This window comes from Chiloscyllium plagiosum, unplaced genomic scaffold (assembly GCF_037043375.1).
Source record: "Chiloscyllium plagiosum isolate Xiang-an unplaced genomic scaffold, Cpla_swu_hap1 HiC_scaffold_20, whole genome shotgun sequence".
In the NCBI taxonomy this organism is placed as follows: domain Eukaryota; kingdom Metazoa; phylum Chordata; class Chondrichthyes; order Orectolobiformes; family Hemiscylliidae; genus Chiloscyllium; species Chiloscyllium plagiosum.
This window is the reverse complement of record NW_028270158.1, coordinates 8,812,595-8,828,665: the sequence shown is the minus strand read 5'-3', so window position 1 is coordinate 8,828,665 and position 16,071 is coordinate 8,812,595. Positions and strand designations below refer to the sequence as shown.

Genomic DNA, 16,071 nt, shown 5'->3' with positions numbered 1-16,071 from the left:
GTTATTGACAGGCAGCCATGATGTCTCATTCACGGTTGATCAGCCTATTTGTATCAAAAGTAACTAAACTGTTCACCTGCTCCGATTTTGTGAAGATTACAAAGCCTTGTAAATTTCTTCAACATAGTTTAGCTGAAGGAACCGGTTACATAATTCAATACGGGATGGGAATAAATCAAACACGTGGTCATTAGAATTTCTTTAAAATGCTCGCGAAATCGTTTTTCATTAAGTTTTTTTTTTAAAAGAATCTCAAGAAAAAGTCTGAAGGTACGCTGTAATCCAGTATTCAAGATTCTATGTTCTCATGATAACGACAAAAGTTGAAGCAATTCCGCATGTGATCCTTTGCGCCTAAATTGCTTCTGCCTATATCTGTATGATGTTGGCAAATACTTGTGGACAAGTTAGTCGATCACATCTCCATTAATATAAAACAGATTTGGGAGAACATCTAATATTAAAAAGTGCAGCATAGGTCACAACAATCCACTTCAACTATGTTGAAAATGCCTATGTGGTGCTTTATCAATATGAAAACCTATTTTAATAAGTATCACAATTAACCCACAATATTCAGTTCACTGGCTTCAAATTTCAGAGCCCACACTCAGTTGGAAAGCAGACACAGCAGAGCAAAATAAAAGCAGGTCAGATAGGCAGGAACTTTCTGAAATTACTAATCAAATGTGAGCTAGAGTATCATCACTCACACACAGGGTCATAATGGCAATTCTATGCACACGCGGTCATCTTTAATGGTGCCACTGTGCTGGGAACACAATTATTATTAAAATTACATTTGTCATCTTTCTGGAAGCCAAACATGAGACCAAACTGTGGGAGAAGAGTTTGATGAGAGGAAGATATAAAGTAAAAAGGAAAATCAGTAGTCAACTGGGATATCCAATTGCAAAGATAGAGTATTGCATCATCTCAGACACAGAGTTCCAGACAGATTGATCCTGAAGGTAAATATCTTGCCCAAAGAGAGGCAACAAACAAAAATCAAAGATCAGATGGTAAGATGCACCAAACTGCAAAGATCAAAATGAAGGAAATCAAAAGATACAAAAGAAAGCTGTATTGCAGATATGCAAGAGAGATGGATAGATGATTGGAAGTAAAGATATCTCAGAAAGAAATCAATCTGAGAAGTAGCAGTAAGAGACAAACATGCAGTTCATGGGAAGAAACAGATAATATAAATGAAAATGAAAACCAACCATAATGGAGGGAAAAACATTTTGCAATGCTCCAGAAAGGGAACACAATAAGATCAGCAACTTGTATTTAATGAAGTATTTTTAACTTAGTAAAACATTAACACACATCAGGATGAGCAAGTGAGGTGCAATTTTACAACAGTTAAAACAAAACTATTACATTCAAAACATTTAATTTAGGCCATCTCACTTTCACTTATTAATAATGACAATTTCACAGCGGGAAAACTATCCTCCAAATCGATGGACAAACAATCAATCATTTAGAAACTGCCTCCCTCTGCGGTCTGACTTAAACTAGAAATGATGCTACCTCATAGTTTTATGATAACCAAGTAAATGCAAACCTTTTTCAAACCTCCATCGAAGTACTCAGGAGCTAGAGCTGGACCTGGTAAATCCTCTGTCTTCAAAGCTGATGCAATCTCATTGTCTGTGGATGGTTTAGTCAGGCTTGGTAGCACCGTTTTCACATGTGTTTGGGCTGGATTGCTCTGAACAGACTGGTTTAGCCATTTACCTAAACCAGCATAAAATATAATTAGATGTGTAAATTTGCATGAGCAATCTGAATAAAGTTCTCTCCTCTCCAAGTCTTAACATCTGGAGCCTCTCTCAACTATTGGATTATTACTGGCTACTTTATGATTCTTTGACAGTATGCTTAATTTCAATTAGCTGAACAATGAGAAATAACATGGTTTCCAAGTAGCATCAAGTACAATTGACGAAAACTTAGCTTGATGCTAGGTATGGAAGAATTTTCTTGAGGTTGACTAGGTTGGACCTGCACTCATTGAAGTTTAGAAGAATGAGAGAAAAACAGATTGAACATGCAAGGTTTGTGAAGGTTTGTAGCTCAGGTCGAGGCTTAGGGTGTAGGTTTGCTCACTGAGCTGTAGGTTTGATATCCAGACGTTTCATTACCTAGCTAGGTAACATCATCAGTGGCGACCTCCAAGTGAAGTGAAGCTGTTGTCTCCTGCTTTCTATTTATAGGTTTGTCCTGGATGGGGTTCCTAAGGGGTTTGTGGTGATGACATTTTCTGTTCATTTTCTGAGGCATTGATAGATGGTATCTAGATCTGTGTGTTTGTTTATGGCGCTGTGGTTGGAGTGCCAGGCCTCTAGGAATTCTCTGGCATGTCTTTGCTTAGCCTGTCCCAGGATAGATGCGTTGTCCCAGTCGAATTGGTGGTTTTTTTCATCCGTGTGTAGGGCTACGAGGGAGAGAGGGTCGTGTCTTTTTGTGGCTAGCTGGTATTCGTGTATCCTGGTGGCTGACTTTCTTCCTGTTTGTCCTACGTAGTGTTTGTGGCAGTCCTTGCATGGAATTTTGTAGATGACGTTGGTTTTGTCCATGGGTTGTACTGGGTCTTTTAAGTTTGTTAGTTTTTGTTTGAGAGTGTTGGTGGGTTTGTGTGCTACTAGGATTCCGAGGGGCCTTAGTAGTTGGCTGTCATTTCTGAAACTTCTTTGATATATGGTAAGGTGGTTAGGGTTTCTGGCTGTGTTTGATTTGCTTGTCGTGGTTTGTTCTTGAGAAATCTGCGGACTGTATTTTTTAAGTATCTGTTCTTCTTGAATACGTTGTATAGGTGGTTCTCCTCTGTTTTCCAAAGTTCATCTGTGCTGCAGTGTGTGGTGGCTCGTTGGAATAGTGTTCTGATACAGCTTCGTTTGTGTGTGTTGGGATGGTTGCTGGTGTAGTTAAGTATTTGGTCAGTGTTTGTCGGTTTTCTGTATACGCAGGTTTGTAGTTCTCCGTTGTCCTTTCTTTCAACTGTGACGTCCAGGAATGCGAATTTGTTGTCGGTTTCTTCCTCCTTGATGAACTTTATGACTGTGAGGGTGTTGTTGATGATGTTAAATGTCTCTTCTATCTTGTTTCATTTTGCAATGACAAACGTGTCATCTACGTAGCGGACCCAGATTTTTGGTTTGATGGTTTGCAGGGCTGTTTGTTCTAGTCTTTGCATTACCGCTTCTGCTATGAATCCTGGATGTCACAAACGCCATAAACAAACACATAGATCTAAATACCATCTATCAACCCCTCAGAAAACAAACAGGAAATGACATCACCACAAACCCTTAGGAACCCCATCCAGGACAAACACATAAATAGAAAGCAGGAGACAACAACTTCGCTTCACTTGGAGGTTGCCACTATGTTACCTAGCCAAGTAATGAAACATCTGGATATCAAACCTACAGCTCAGCGAGCAAACCTAAACCCTAGATTGAAACATTTAAGATGCAAACAGAGTTTGACAGGGAAGCTGTGATAAGGTTGTTTCCCCTTGTGGAAGGGTCTACGACCAGAGGGCACAGTCTCAGAGTAAAGGGTAGTTCATTAATTAGATTACTGACAGTGTGGAAACAGGCCCTTCAGCCCAATAAGTCCACACCGACCTGCTGAAGCGCAACCCACCCAGACCCATTCCCCGACATTTACCCCTTCACCTAACACTACAGGCAATTTAGCATGGCCAATTCACCTAACATGCACATTTTTGGACTATAGAGATAGGGAGGAATTTTATTCTGAGAGGGTAGTGAATCTGGGGATTTTAAAAAAAAAGAGGTTTTTAAGTCTATTCGAAGTGAGATAGATAGACTTTGAATCAGCAAGATCTTTGGAGAAAAGGCAGGAAAGTGGAGTTGAGGAGTTTACCAGATCAGGAGTTACCAGGAGTTTACTAGCTGAATGGCATCATTTTGCTCTTTTCTCTTATGGTCAGTTAAGGATTAGCACCAACATTTATGAATATGCCTGAATGGATGAACCTTTGAAAGGGGGGACTAATAGATTGTTAATTGGAACACTTTGGCTAAAAATAAAACAAACCAGATATAAAAAGGTAACAAGTATAAAGCAGTTTCCAAATCAAAAATTTACCTTGCTTCAGTGGACTTGCTCTATTTTTGTTTCTTGCCAACAGCAGGGAACCCCGGCGTGTCTGCTGGATCTCAATGTCATCTGCAGCTGCTTTGAGAACTTCCTGCAAGGAGTAAAAGCCATACCTTGTGTACTGAAAAGGCCGCCCATACCTTTTCATAAATGACTTGTCAAAATCGGAGAGCAGAACACCATCAGGAAAGGATGCCACCAGCTCTCTGAGTTCACACTTCACTAATGCTGGCAGAATTGGCTTGGTGTTATACCGTCTGGGCAGAAAAACCTGCTTTTGCACGAGTTCATACCTAGATTTTCTCAAGTTACGTTTGGTCTTTGTGGAAACTTTTGCTTTTGCCACCAGTTCTTCAATTCCTTTTGTGGTTTCATTTCCAACCCCTGAAAAAAAAGGTATTCAAAAGCAGAGTAACCAAATGCTCCCAGTATTTTAACACCATAAGACAAAGGAGCAGAAATTAGGCCATTCAGTTCGTTGAACTGCTCTGCCATTCATTCAATCATAGCTGATAAGTTTCTCAACCCTCATTCTCCAACTTTCTCCCAATAACCCTTGATCCCCTTAATACTCAAGAACCTCCATCTTAAATACACTCAATGACCTGGCCTCTACAAGCCTTCTGTGGCAGTGAATTTCATAGATTCACCTCTCTCTGGCTGAAGAAATGTTTCCTTATCTCCATTCTAAAAGGTGTTCCCTTTATTCTAAGGCTGTGCCCTTAGGTACTAGTCTCTCCTACCAATGGAAACATCTTCACAACATCTACTTTTTCCAGGCCATTCAGTAATATGTAAGTTTCATTTATATTCCCCCCCCCCCATCCTTCTAAACGCCATTAATTCATCCTCTATACAACTATGAAACCAAAAAATCGTGATCATTGTCAGATCACATCCACACAATATATTAACTTCTCACACCAAATGATATAATCCGATGCCATCTACAAATTTGGTTTCAGGAAATTGTGATGAGTTCTACAGGAAAATATTATTAGTATTTAATAAATCTATCAAAACAGACCAACTCTATAAATTTATCTATGAACAACTCTAAATGTACAAAGCGATTTTCAGTTCCAAATACTGTGTGGCTTCTTAGCTTCCAGGTAAACACATTAAAAACGTGACAAGAAGGAAACAACGAAGCTCCTTTACTACAATGCCAACAGAAACTAGCCACTTACCAGTGCTACCTCCCAAGAGAGATAAAAAGGGAAAAGAATAAAAGCATTGGAAATTCTTTTCCATCTTCTGATGGCATTCAAGCAAGTTCTAGGAGATTTTGAAAATGTGTTGCTGGAAAAGCGCAGCAGGTCAGGCAGCATCCAGGGAACAGGAGAATCGATGTTTTGGGCATAAGCCCTTCTTCAGGAATTCCCGAAACGTCGATTCTCCTGCTCCTTGGATGCTGCCTGACCTGCTGCGTTTTTCCAGCAACACATTTTCAGCTCTGATCTCCAGCATCTGCAGTCCTCACTTTCTCCTCTAGGAGATTTTACCAGCCAAAGCTCATAATAATCACAATGAATTAGCAATATACTCCCGGTGGCTGGAAATGTCCTTGATCAGAAACATATGATTTCAGAAACATCCCATTTAAACGATTGTAGCAACTTCTTACCACATTTTGACAAGTCAATATTCTGAAGAAAAACATACTTCTCAGCATCATCAACACATTATTCATTGACCATAAAAGTATGTTTCCAATCCATTTCAAATTCAAACCTGACTGGACTATGTCCCATTCCTTCACCACTTTGAAAGTCCAATCTTTGAAAATTCTTCAGACATTGTTAAGATCCCAGCTGACTTTCTACTGGGTCAGTCAGATCCCAGTATGACTGTGGCTTGACAAATCATTTTTGTTTTCCCTCTAGTTTAACGTGGTGGTATTTAACTGAAACATAGGGATACAAGGCTGCAGATATTTAAACAATAAAACTGAAGTTCATTACATAAAATTAAAATAAATCAAAACAAACTATTACAATCACTTTACAGTGGGACAAAATCTAAATAAAGCAACTTTCTAACAACAAATCTTAAAGTTTAACTTAACTGCTTCGCCTTGTTCTGCACGATAAAATTGCAAAGTCTTCTAACATTAATACTCTCAAAATGTGAAAAATTAAGACATTCTCAGTCTTTTAATAACCTGCCAATTTCGATCCAAACATTGCAGTCTGGAAGTCTCACAAGCTAAACTTTTACATGAGGGTAACTGAGCTTTTCCCGCACTGTCCAATACCCCTGTATAAGAGAAACTATATTTGTTGCTGACCAAGTGCCAGGTCTCCTCAAAAACTGCCCCAAACGTTTCACCTTTTTGAGGATTCCCAAACTAAATATCAATCCTGGATTATCTCAAATCAAAAGAAAGCCACTGTATTTCAAGTTTTACTCTCTGGCATTAATTCCACATATAAACTTAATCTTTGAAAAACCGGCAAACCTCCTCTCTGAAACACACTGGAATAGGTCACAACTCTAAATTTGATTTTTAAAAAAAAATCCTTGACAAAACCCTCACATGCCACGAGCTTGAAATCTAAAACTATAAAATGATATATTATCACAAACCTTTCATCACTCACTACTACAGAAAGTGGCTAAGTCAAAACATTGTGCTTTCAAGAAGGAGGTAGATATAACTTCTGTGATTAAAGGGATCAAGGGAGATTGGGGGGGGGGGGGGGATTAGAGTACTGAGCTCGTGTCAGCCATAATCATATTGAGTGGTGGAGCTAGCTTGAGGGGTCGAATGGCCTATTCCTGCTACTATCTTCTACGTTTCTATGGTTACATATATAAATGAAAGCTAAGAGGAAGCCTATGCTGAGGACACATGGGCCATAGTATTTGAAAATCTGTGATATTAAAGTGCAACATGTATAAACTCTTGCAACTTCCACAATGAATTTTCAATTTCCAATGTAAGTTCAGGCGAAATTATCACAAGCAGGCTAGATGCCTCCTTCACAGAAAAGGAGGCAAACTGATAGGTAACTTTTTTAAAAACAAGGTATTGCATGGGTGGAACGAGCTGCCAGAGAAAGTGGAATGGGTGGATACAACATTTAAAAGGCATCTGGATGGATACACGAATAGGGAGGGTTTAGAGGGATATGGGCCAAATGCTGGCAAATGGGACGAGGTCAGATTGGGATGTCCAGTCGGTGCGGACAGGTTGTACTGATGGGTCTGCTTCTGTGCTGTACGAGTTGATGACTCTATGTCATCTCGCTATAGAACAACATTGATAAGAAAAAAAGAGAACAATTTCCAGTCCAATTATTCAGTCAGCGATGATGCACAAAACATTACTGCACAGGTTTTTGGGTGTAGTGAAACAACAAAACAGCTTCCTAAAATCAACCGTGCAAGGAATTTTGTTTTTATAAATATCAAACAAAACATTCCAGTTTACCTTTTAGAAGGATGTTGCCATCTCCAAGTGTGTGAATTTTGATGGTATCTGGTATGTTGGAGGCAAGCTCCAAAACAGACCTGTAACCTAACGCACACAGAGGCAGCCGCTTCCCCATCATGCTCTGGTAATCTCTTTCTAGTTCCTCAGGAGTCAGACCAGTTTTGGCAGAAATCAGCAGAGACAGCAGCTCCTTTTTTAAAACCTCGAGCAACTTCTCCTGATCTGACATGCTGGATGCTTCAGCAATATAAAAAAAAAATTTAAATGTACACAAAAAGAGCCTCCTTCTTCCTTTTAGTCAAAATACTTGCAGATTTAAAATGGCTATTTAGAAGAAAATATCCTGGGCAAAGTCAGGATTAAAATCTGTCAATGGTTTGTAAAATGTGTTTTTGATCTGTTTGCTCAGATATTGAATACACAAACTTGAATTGGAAGAAATGGTGTATCCTTTAAAATGCAAAAAAAACCCCAGAACTGTTTAATATTTTGTAATATCTGGCAGAATGACTTAACCTCAAAACTTCAGTACATTCTTTTGTGACAGAAGGAGCTCCCGAACTCTTCCAAACCCCTATTCTTCCCACAAGAATGTAAAGATCACCTAAAACACTGCTACATAAAATAGTAAGGTAGAATTAATAACATTGAGAATGACAATTTTAAAATTATATAAAAGAACATTTATCCAACAAAATGAAAAGTTAACTAAAATTAGAATTTGATAGAATGACAAAAGATAAGAGCAGTTATTTGTGTCTGAGTAGATTACATGATTTACATACTGGAAAAAATATTACTAACAAAATAAAGGGAAAGGAAATAGATAACATAGATAGGGGTTAAATAATCTTAAATTATTCATGCTTGTCGCTGAAATTAAAGAAGAGGGTCAAAACTAATTTCTACCCATCAGGAGACATCTGAATTGCAGTCAGTTATTTCCTCTACCTATATCTGATTTATTTTGGCAGATTTTTCTGCCACTTCAGATTCTGTCCCTCAAATCTACCTCTGTCTTTAACTAGTGACACTCTAAGAGATCAGGCAGCAGTAAATATATCCCAGTCTAATGTACTTAATGATCAGTAAAGCTGGTCATTAACTGAGAATTTCTGATGCTTAATTTGGGTACTTTTCATTTTCATTACATTTCAAGTTTCATTAGCACTTCCAACTCATTGCTATTTAAAGTTAAAATCACAAATAAAAACCCATCAATGATTTCTTCAAAAAAAGCTTTCTTTGGTGTAATTAATTGTGATTGATAATCAAGGAGTCAGCGTAAGTTCAAAATTACTGGCAACTCAGCCAAAGGTGGGAATCGGTTTTCATTAAAGTTTCCTTCATTTTAATTTAAAATTCACTCTTAACAAATGTCTGAGTACATTTGATCCCCTCCCTGCTGTGGTCCCTTTCAGAGTTATTTGGTTACGACTAGAACAATGTAACATCGGTTGCAAATCATTAAGGATACACAATGCCTTTCACGACATCTTTAACTCAACTCCACAGGATAGCAAAAAGGTTGTTCAAGGCAAGAGTATTAAACTGGCTAAAGAAGTGATAGAGTGATACACAGACCAAGGAAGAACAAGAGAACTGCAAGCTAGGTTTATAAAAATAAAACCTTGCATATATAGTACTTCTAACATAGTTTAAAAAAATTCAAAGTGCTTTGAAAGAGCAAAATTTATCACTATTACCTATAGAGATATTGGGTAATTGACCAACAGTTTGGTTAAAGAGCTAGGCTTTAAAGGACACCGTAAAAGGGAGAATTTCAGACTTCAGGGCTTTGGCAGCTGGACACAAGGCAGCCAATGACAGATGGATGAAAATCAGATGTCCAAAATGTCAGAATTGAAGGAGCTATGCATGAATGAGGGCTTCAGCAGCGGATGAAGTAAGGCAGTTGCAAAATTGTAATAGAAATAAAAAACGGTTTCTTAGTGAGTGCCAAGGCAGGTGTCCAGGTTGGGGGCAAAACTGACACACAAAGCTGCAAATTGTTTGGTTCAGCTTCAAAGATAGATATTATGGTCAACTGCATCGAAGGCAGCAGGTGGCTTGAGAGGGACACAAGGGATATTTACTCTCGTCACAGTCATACAGGATGCATCATTCACAACTTTGAAAAGCACAGTTTCATTACTGTAACAACCTGATTGGAGAGGTTCCAATAGGGAGCTACAGGAAAGCTGGGTATTAATTTAGAAGGATGAAAAGAATGAAGAATATATGAAGAGGAGATGATAATGACAAACCTGAGGTGGGGGGCAGGGTGAGGGGGAGATAGGAAGATGGAAGTAACCAATGAAGAAAGTGAACCTTGAGCATATCAGCCAGTGTGGGAGTCAAGAAAAGGGGAGTAAAGGTTAAATAAAAACAAACCACTGGAAATACACAGGTCAGAAAGAAATTTATTTTAACTAGTTAAAGCATGCACAAGACAAACAAAAAAAAACTAATGTTAGCTGGACTCAATAAAAATAAAACCTAAAGAAAATGAGTCCAAATGGAGGCATAGCAATGTTGGAGAGTGTTGATCCCAGCAGCTCACTCCTAGGCCTGCTCCGTTAAATAATAAATAAATAAGAACAGTAGGCCATTCAGCCCATCAAGCCTGTCCTGCCGTTAATGGGATCATGGCTGATGGAACATATCAGTGCCTCTTAATCCATTACCCTGTAAATCGATTTAAATCGGAGATGCTATTACACAGCCCTCGGGCGCAGGCGGGACTTGGAGCCGGGGCCTCCTGGCTCAGAGGAAGGGGCACTATAAGGGGTCCTCGCCACAACTCCGTACTTCAGCCCCTGTGCTTACTAACTTATTTATTTGTTAATTAATTGTGGACGATGGAGAGGCTCCAACAACTCACCATCTGAGGCTCCCGGATTATTGAGCAGTTTGTTGTAGGGTTTCAATAGGGATGATAACCCCCCCCGGCCTCGCAGGGACCCCGGCCACAATATCCTTCCCCCCGCATCCCCGAACACACGTTCCGCTGACCACACCCTTTCACAAAGCACCCTGAAGACCCAGAGCGTCACAGTGGGTGGATTTAATATGATTGTCATCTCCAAGTGGACTCTCCCCAGTTTCCCCATGTTCACAGACAACATTTGATAAATAAATGCACAGGAGCTGGAACACAATGTTTTACTGAGTGTTAACTGGAGCAAGCCTAGGAGATGGCACCAACATTCTGTAATAATCTACAGGATTAATTTTTCTGGAGTATTGTATTTTAAAGAGCTCAGCCTCCCCATTCCCCCAACTAAAAGATGAGTTATTTTGTACTCTAACATAATGGCAAATGTGACAAAGGAGGACTTGTGGGGTTTACCAGTAGATCAAAGCAGTCCCACATGGAAGTAAATGCACTAGTCGTGCTGGAGTACCATTTTGAGAAATACAAGGGGTGTCAGACCAGGACACATCATTCACAAGTTATACTGGTTTTTGCTTCTGGAGTTAGAGTTCTCCTTTGAGTAATGGGTCAGTATGGCTGATTTAATACTGCTGGTCATGAAGGTAAGTGCTAGTTCAACTATGTCCATCCATGCTACTTGTAGGCACATCATAGCTCAAAGTTTTTACTCCCTACAAGAGACAAGATGGAAAGATTCATGGCAGGCAGCATTTAAGCTTCAATATGGATGCACTAACTCCATCAATATTTATTCACACATAGTATTCTATGACATGATTGAGAATTCAAATGTTATTAGCAAGTTTTGCTGTCCTTCAATTTTAATTTCTCACTATTCATACTTCAGTTTTATCTGGACTGTGTCCAGCTCAGTCTCAAAAACCTATCCTCAAGACATAGACAACCTCCAAATATCTCAGACAAAAATAGAAATTATTGAAAAGGCTCAGCAGGTCTGGCAGCATATGTGGAGAGAGATCAGAGATAACATTCCGAGTTCAGTTCTGAGGAAGGGTCACTAGATCTGGAACGTTAACTCTGACTTCTCTTCACAGATGCTGCCAGACCTGAACTTTTTCAGGTACTTCTATTTTTGTCTGATTTATAAAACCTGCAGTTCTTTTGGTTTTTGTCCCAAATATTTCATCTTTTCTCCTGTTCACCACAATGTTTCTGGAGCTACCAATTTACTTCAAACACACCCTCACCTTCATTTTGGTGTCCTTATCCCCAGTAAAACTCTTACTCCCTCTGAATCCAAAGGTTTTTCCTACGACAGCGCATGTCTTTGCTTCTTTATGTACAAATACTTCATGGTGCACAGCAGATTGAGTCATTCATCACCAGATTTGGCTGGACCACATAAAATCAGATCCCAGTCTCACTACAGAATAATTAAAAAAATGTAAAATTATACCCACATTTTCACCTTCATTTCCTGCTGTGTCATTTTATCCTCTGCCTTGCTCCAAATAGCAGCAAGAAGCTCATGGATTTCTGCAATTAAGATATGACTATCTGTTCAGCTCCCTCTGCAACATCCCTTCTTTGATTTTACCATACTCTGAGACTCTCATTTTTCTTCATCTCTCATCTTTCTCAAACATCCTCTTGTCACAAGCACTAAACTCTTGATCTTGACCCATCTTCCCACTAACCTTCTATTCCCTACCACACTTACTGATATAGTCATTCAACTTCTTCACTATTATATTCCCTTTCAAATTTATCAATCTCTTACTCAACTCATCCTTCCTATATTTGCTACAACTCCATCCACAATCTTTCCTTTCCTTACCAAAATCTCTGCTTTTCTTACCTACAATACAATATTTGAACACCTCCCCGGTCAAGAGTATAGTGCTGGAAAAGCACAGGGGATCAAGCAAAAGAATCGATGTTACAGGCATAAGCCCTTCATCAGGAATGATGAACACCTTCAGTCAAGTTCTGCTACTGCTGCATCACTAACATGGACATAATCAAAGTCCCAAATGGGCATTCTCTGTGACAATAGTGCATTATCACTCCTCATTCTTCTCAACCTATCTGAAGCCTTTGACATGATTGAGCACATTATTTTCATTCAAATTGTCACAGCTATTGGCCAGATGATACTATTGGTATCTGCTTCCAATCTTAGCTCTTTGGAGAATTGTTTAGCTCAGTTGTGATGACAGCTGCTTTGCAATACAGCATAAAAAGTGTTTTGAATGTACTGTTTGCTTGAATCACAGTGAACCTCAGATGAAACTCACTACCAATAGTCGAATCAGAGAGCACCCTCAGGGACTTATTTCTTGGGAAATAAGGCAGGGCAGGTGACTGAGGTGTCAGTGGGGGAGCACTTTGGGGCCAACGACCATAATTCTATTAGATTTAAAATAGTGATGGAAAAGGATAGACCAGATCTAAAAGTTGAAGTTCTAAATTGGAGAAAGGCCAATTTTGACAGTATTAGGCAAGAACTTTCAAATGCTGATTGGAGGCAGATATTCGCAGGTAAAGGGACAGCTGGAAAATGGGAAGCTTTCAGAAATGAGATAACAAGAATCCAGAGAAAGTATATTCCTGTCAGGGTGAAAGGGAAGGCTGGTAGCTATAGGGAATGGTGGATGACTAAAGAAATTGAGAGTTTGGTTAGGAAAATGAAGGTAGCGTATGTCAGGTACAGACAGGATAGATCGAGTGAATCCTTAGAAGAGTATAAAGGAAGTAGGAGTATACTTAAGAGGGCAATCAGGAGGGCAAAACGGTGACATGAGATAGCTTTGGCAAATAGAATTAAGGAGAATCCAAAGGGTTTTTACAAATATATTAAGGACAAAAGGATAACTAGGGAGAGAATAGGGCCCCTCAAAGATCAGCAAGGCAGCCTTTGTGTGGAGCCACAGAAAATGGGGGAGATACTAAATGAATATTTTGCATCAGTATTTACTGTGGAAAAGGATATGGAAGACTGTAGGGAAATAGATGGTGACATCTTGCAAAATGTCCAGATTACAGAGGAGGAAGTACTGGATGCCTTGATACGGTAAAGGTGGATAAATCCCCAGGACCTGATCAGATGTACTCGAGAACTCTGTGGGAAGCTAGAGAAGTGATTGCTGGGCCTCTTGCTGAGATATTTGTATCATCGCTAGTCACAGGTGAGGTGCCGGAAGACTGGAGGTTGGCAAATGTGGTGCCACTGTTTAAGAAGGGCGGTAAAGACAAGTCAGGGAACTATAGACCGGTGAGCCTGACCTCGGTGGTGGGCAAGTTGTTGGAGGGAATCCTGAGGGACAGGATTTGGAAAGGCAAGGACTGATTCGGGATAGTCAACATGGCTTTGTGCATGGGAAATCATGTCTCACAAACTTGATTTGAGTTTTTTGAAGTAACAAAGAAGATTGATGAGGGCAGAGCAGTAAATGTGATCTATATGGACTTCAGTATGGCGTTCGACAAGGTTCCCCATGGGAGACTGATTAGCAGGTTAGATCTCATGGAATACAGGGAGAACTAGTCATTTGGATACATAACTGGCTCAAAGGTAGAAGACAGAGGGTGGTGGTGGAGGGTTGTTTTTCAGACTGGAGGTCTGTCACCAGTGGAGTGCCACAAGGATCGGTGCTGGGCCCTCTACTTTATGTCATTTACATAAATGATTTTGATGCAAGCATAAGAGATACAGTTAGTAAGTTTGTAGATGACACCAAAATTGGAGGTGTAGTGGACAGCGAAGAGGGTTACCTCAGATTACAACAGGATCTGGACCAGATGGGCCAATGGGCTGAGAAGTGGCAGATGGAGTTTAATTCCGATAAATACGAGGTGCTGCATTTTGGGAAAGCAAATCTTAGCAGGACTTATACACCTTAATAGTAAGGTCCTAGGGAGTGTTGCTGAACAGAGAGACCTTGGAGTACAGGTTCATAACTCCTTGAAAGTGGAGTCGCAGGTAGATAGGATAGTGAAGAAGGCGTTTGGTATGCTTTCCTTTATTGGTCAGAATATTGAGTACAGGATTTGGGAGGGCATGTTGCAGCTGTATATGACATTGGTTCAGCCACTGTTGGAATATTGCGTGCAATTCTGGTCTCCATCCTTTTGGAAAGATGTTGTGAAACTTGAAAGGGTTCAGAAAAGATTTACAAGTATGTTGCCAGGGCTGGAGGATCTGAGCTACAGGGAGAGGCTGAATAGGCTGGGGGAAAGGGTTGGGTGAAAGAGGGGAGGGGAGTGAGTGGACGGAGAGAGAGAGAGGGGAGAGTGAGAGAGGGGAGGGCAAGAGAGAGGGGAGGGTGAGAGAGATGAGGGCGAGAGACAGGGGAGGGCAAGAGAGAGGGGAGTGTGAGAGAGAGGAGGGCGAGAGAGGGGAGGGCAAGAGAGGGAGAGTGGTAGAGGGTGAGAGTTGATGGAGCTACACCCACCTAGGCAAGTGGAGAGTATTTAATCACACTGGTAGCTGTCCCATGAACAGGCATTTGAAATGAGAGGTGAGTTACTCACTGCAGGAATTCTAGCCTTTGGCCAATTCTTCTAGCCTCAAGTGTTTACGTGATAGCATGAGTTAAATATCTGATCAACAGCAATTCCCAGGATGTTATGGGGTGGGAGGGAATTCAAAAACAGTAACCATTAGATTCTGTCTTGTTGAAGATGGTCATTATCTGGCACTTGTGTTATGGAAATATGACGTCACTTAACCTGGATATTTACAGGTCTTGTTGCATATGGACAGGGATTGCTTCAGTATCTGAATGGACATAAATGATGAACATTATGCAAGCATTTACATTTGTTTGATATAAGAAAAGCAATTGTAGCTGAAGATTGCTGGGCCTGGGACAGTACCTTGAGGAATTCGAGATGACCGATCAATAACCACAATCACTTTCCTCCATTCAAGGTACAACAACGACCTGTGGGGAGTCCTCTCAGCCAAGTCCAATTGAAATCAATGCTGCCAGGGCAAAGGTAGTCACTTTCACCTCATCACTGAAACTCAGTTCTATTACCCAAATTTGGTCCAAAGCTCTAATGAGATCAAGAACAGACTAGAAAAACCCAAAGTGAGTCACTGGGCTAGAATTTACTTACAAAACAATGAAGAGACTTAAGGTGGTCACTACTTAGGCACAAATCATAAAAAATTCAAGCAAGGTCATTAACCATAAAAGCTTAAAAGGCTGTTATGTTTTACTATGTAACCCTGCCATTGGCCAGGGAAATTATATCTTGCTGGGGTTCAGCATTTCAAATATATTGAATAAAGTTCCCATATTCTCATGGTAGATACAGGCTCATTAGAAAAAGACTGGAGTTATTCACATCAGCCCATAACATTCAACCTAAATCCCATCTCAGATTCACCCTCTCTTGCCCCTTCAAGACCCTAAAATTCTCCATCTAATGAAACTTTGTTTGTCTCAGTGTCCTTTTAAAGGAAGGGTTCATGAGTCTGTGAGATATGGCTGCTATGTGAATACAAACTATTGCTGTTCCACACCCAACAAATAAAATTTTGAATAAAAGTTACTTCCTACAAAAATATAAGCCCACAAAATTG

At 40.0% G+C, this 16,071-nt stretch overlaps 1 protein-coding gene across 1 annotated transcript in view; it reads right to left on the bottom strand.

The window, feature by feature from the left end:
• The window catches only part of LOC122560873 (tudor domain-containing protein 5-like), a 44,172-nt gene extending 33,689 nt beyond the window's left edge, over positions 1-10,483 (bottom strand). Inside the window, exons 1-4 of the mRNA XM_043712067.2 lie at positions 10,464-10,483; positions 7,577-7,816; positions 4,129-4,524; positions 1,574-1,746 (exon numbers count right to left, since the gene is read on the bottom strand). Of these exons, the coding sequence (XP_043568002.2) occupies positions 1,574-1,746; positions 4,129-4,524; positions 7,577-7,808 (801 nt within the window). The 5' untranslated portion in view covers positions 7,809-7,816; positions 10,464-10,483. The remainder of the gene's footprint in view (positions 1-1,573; positions 1,747-4,128; positions 4,525-7,576; positions 7,817-10,463) is intronic.
• Positions 10,484-16,071: the final 5,588 nt, after the last annotated feature.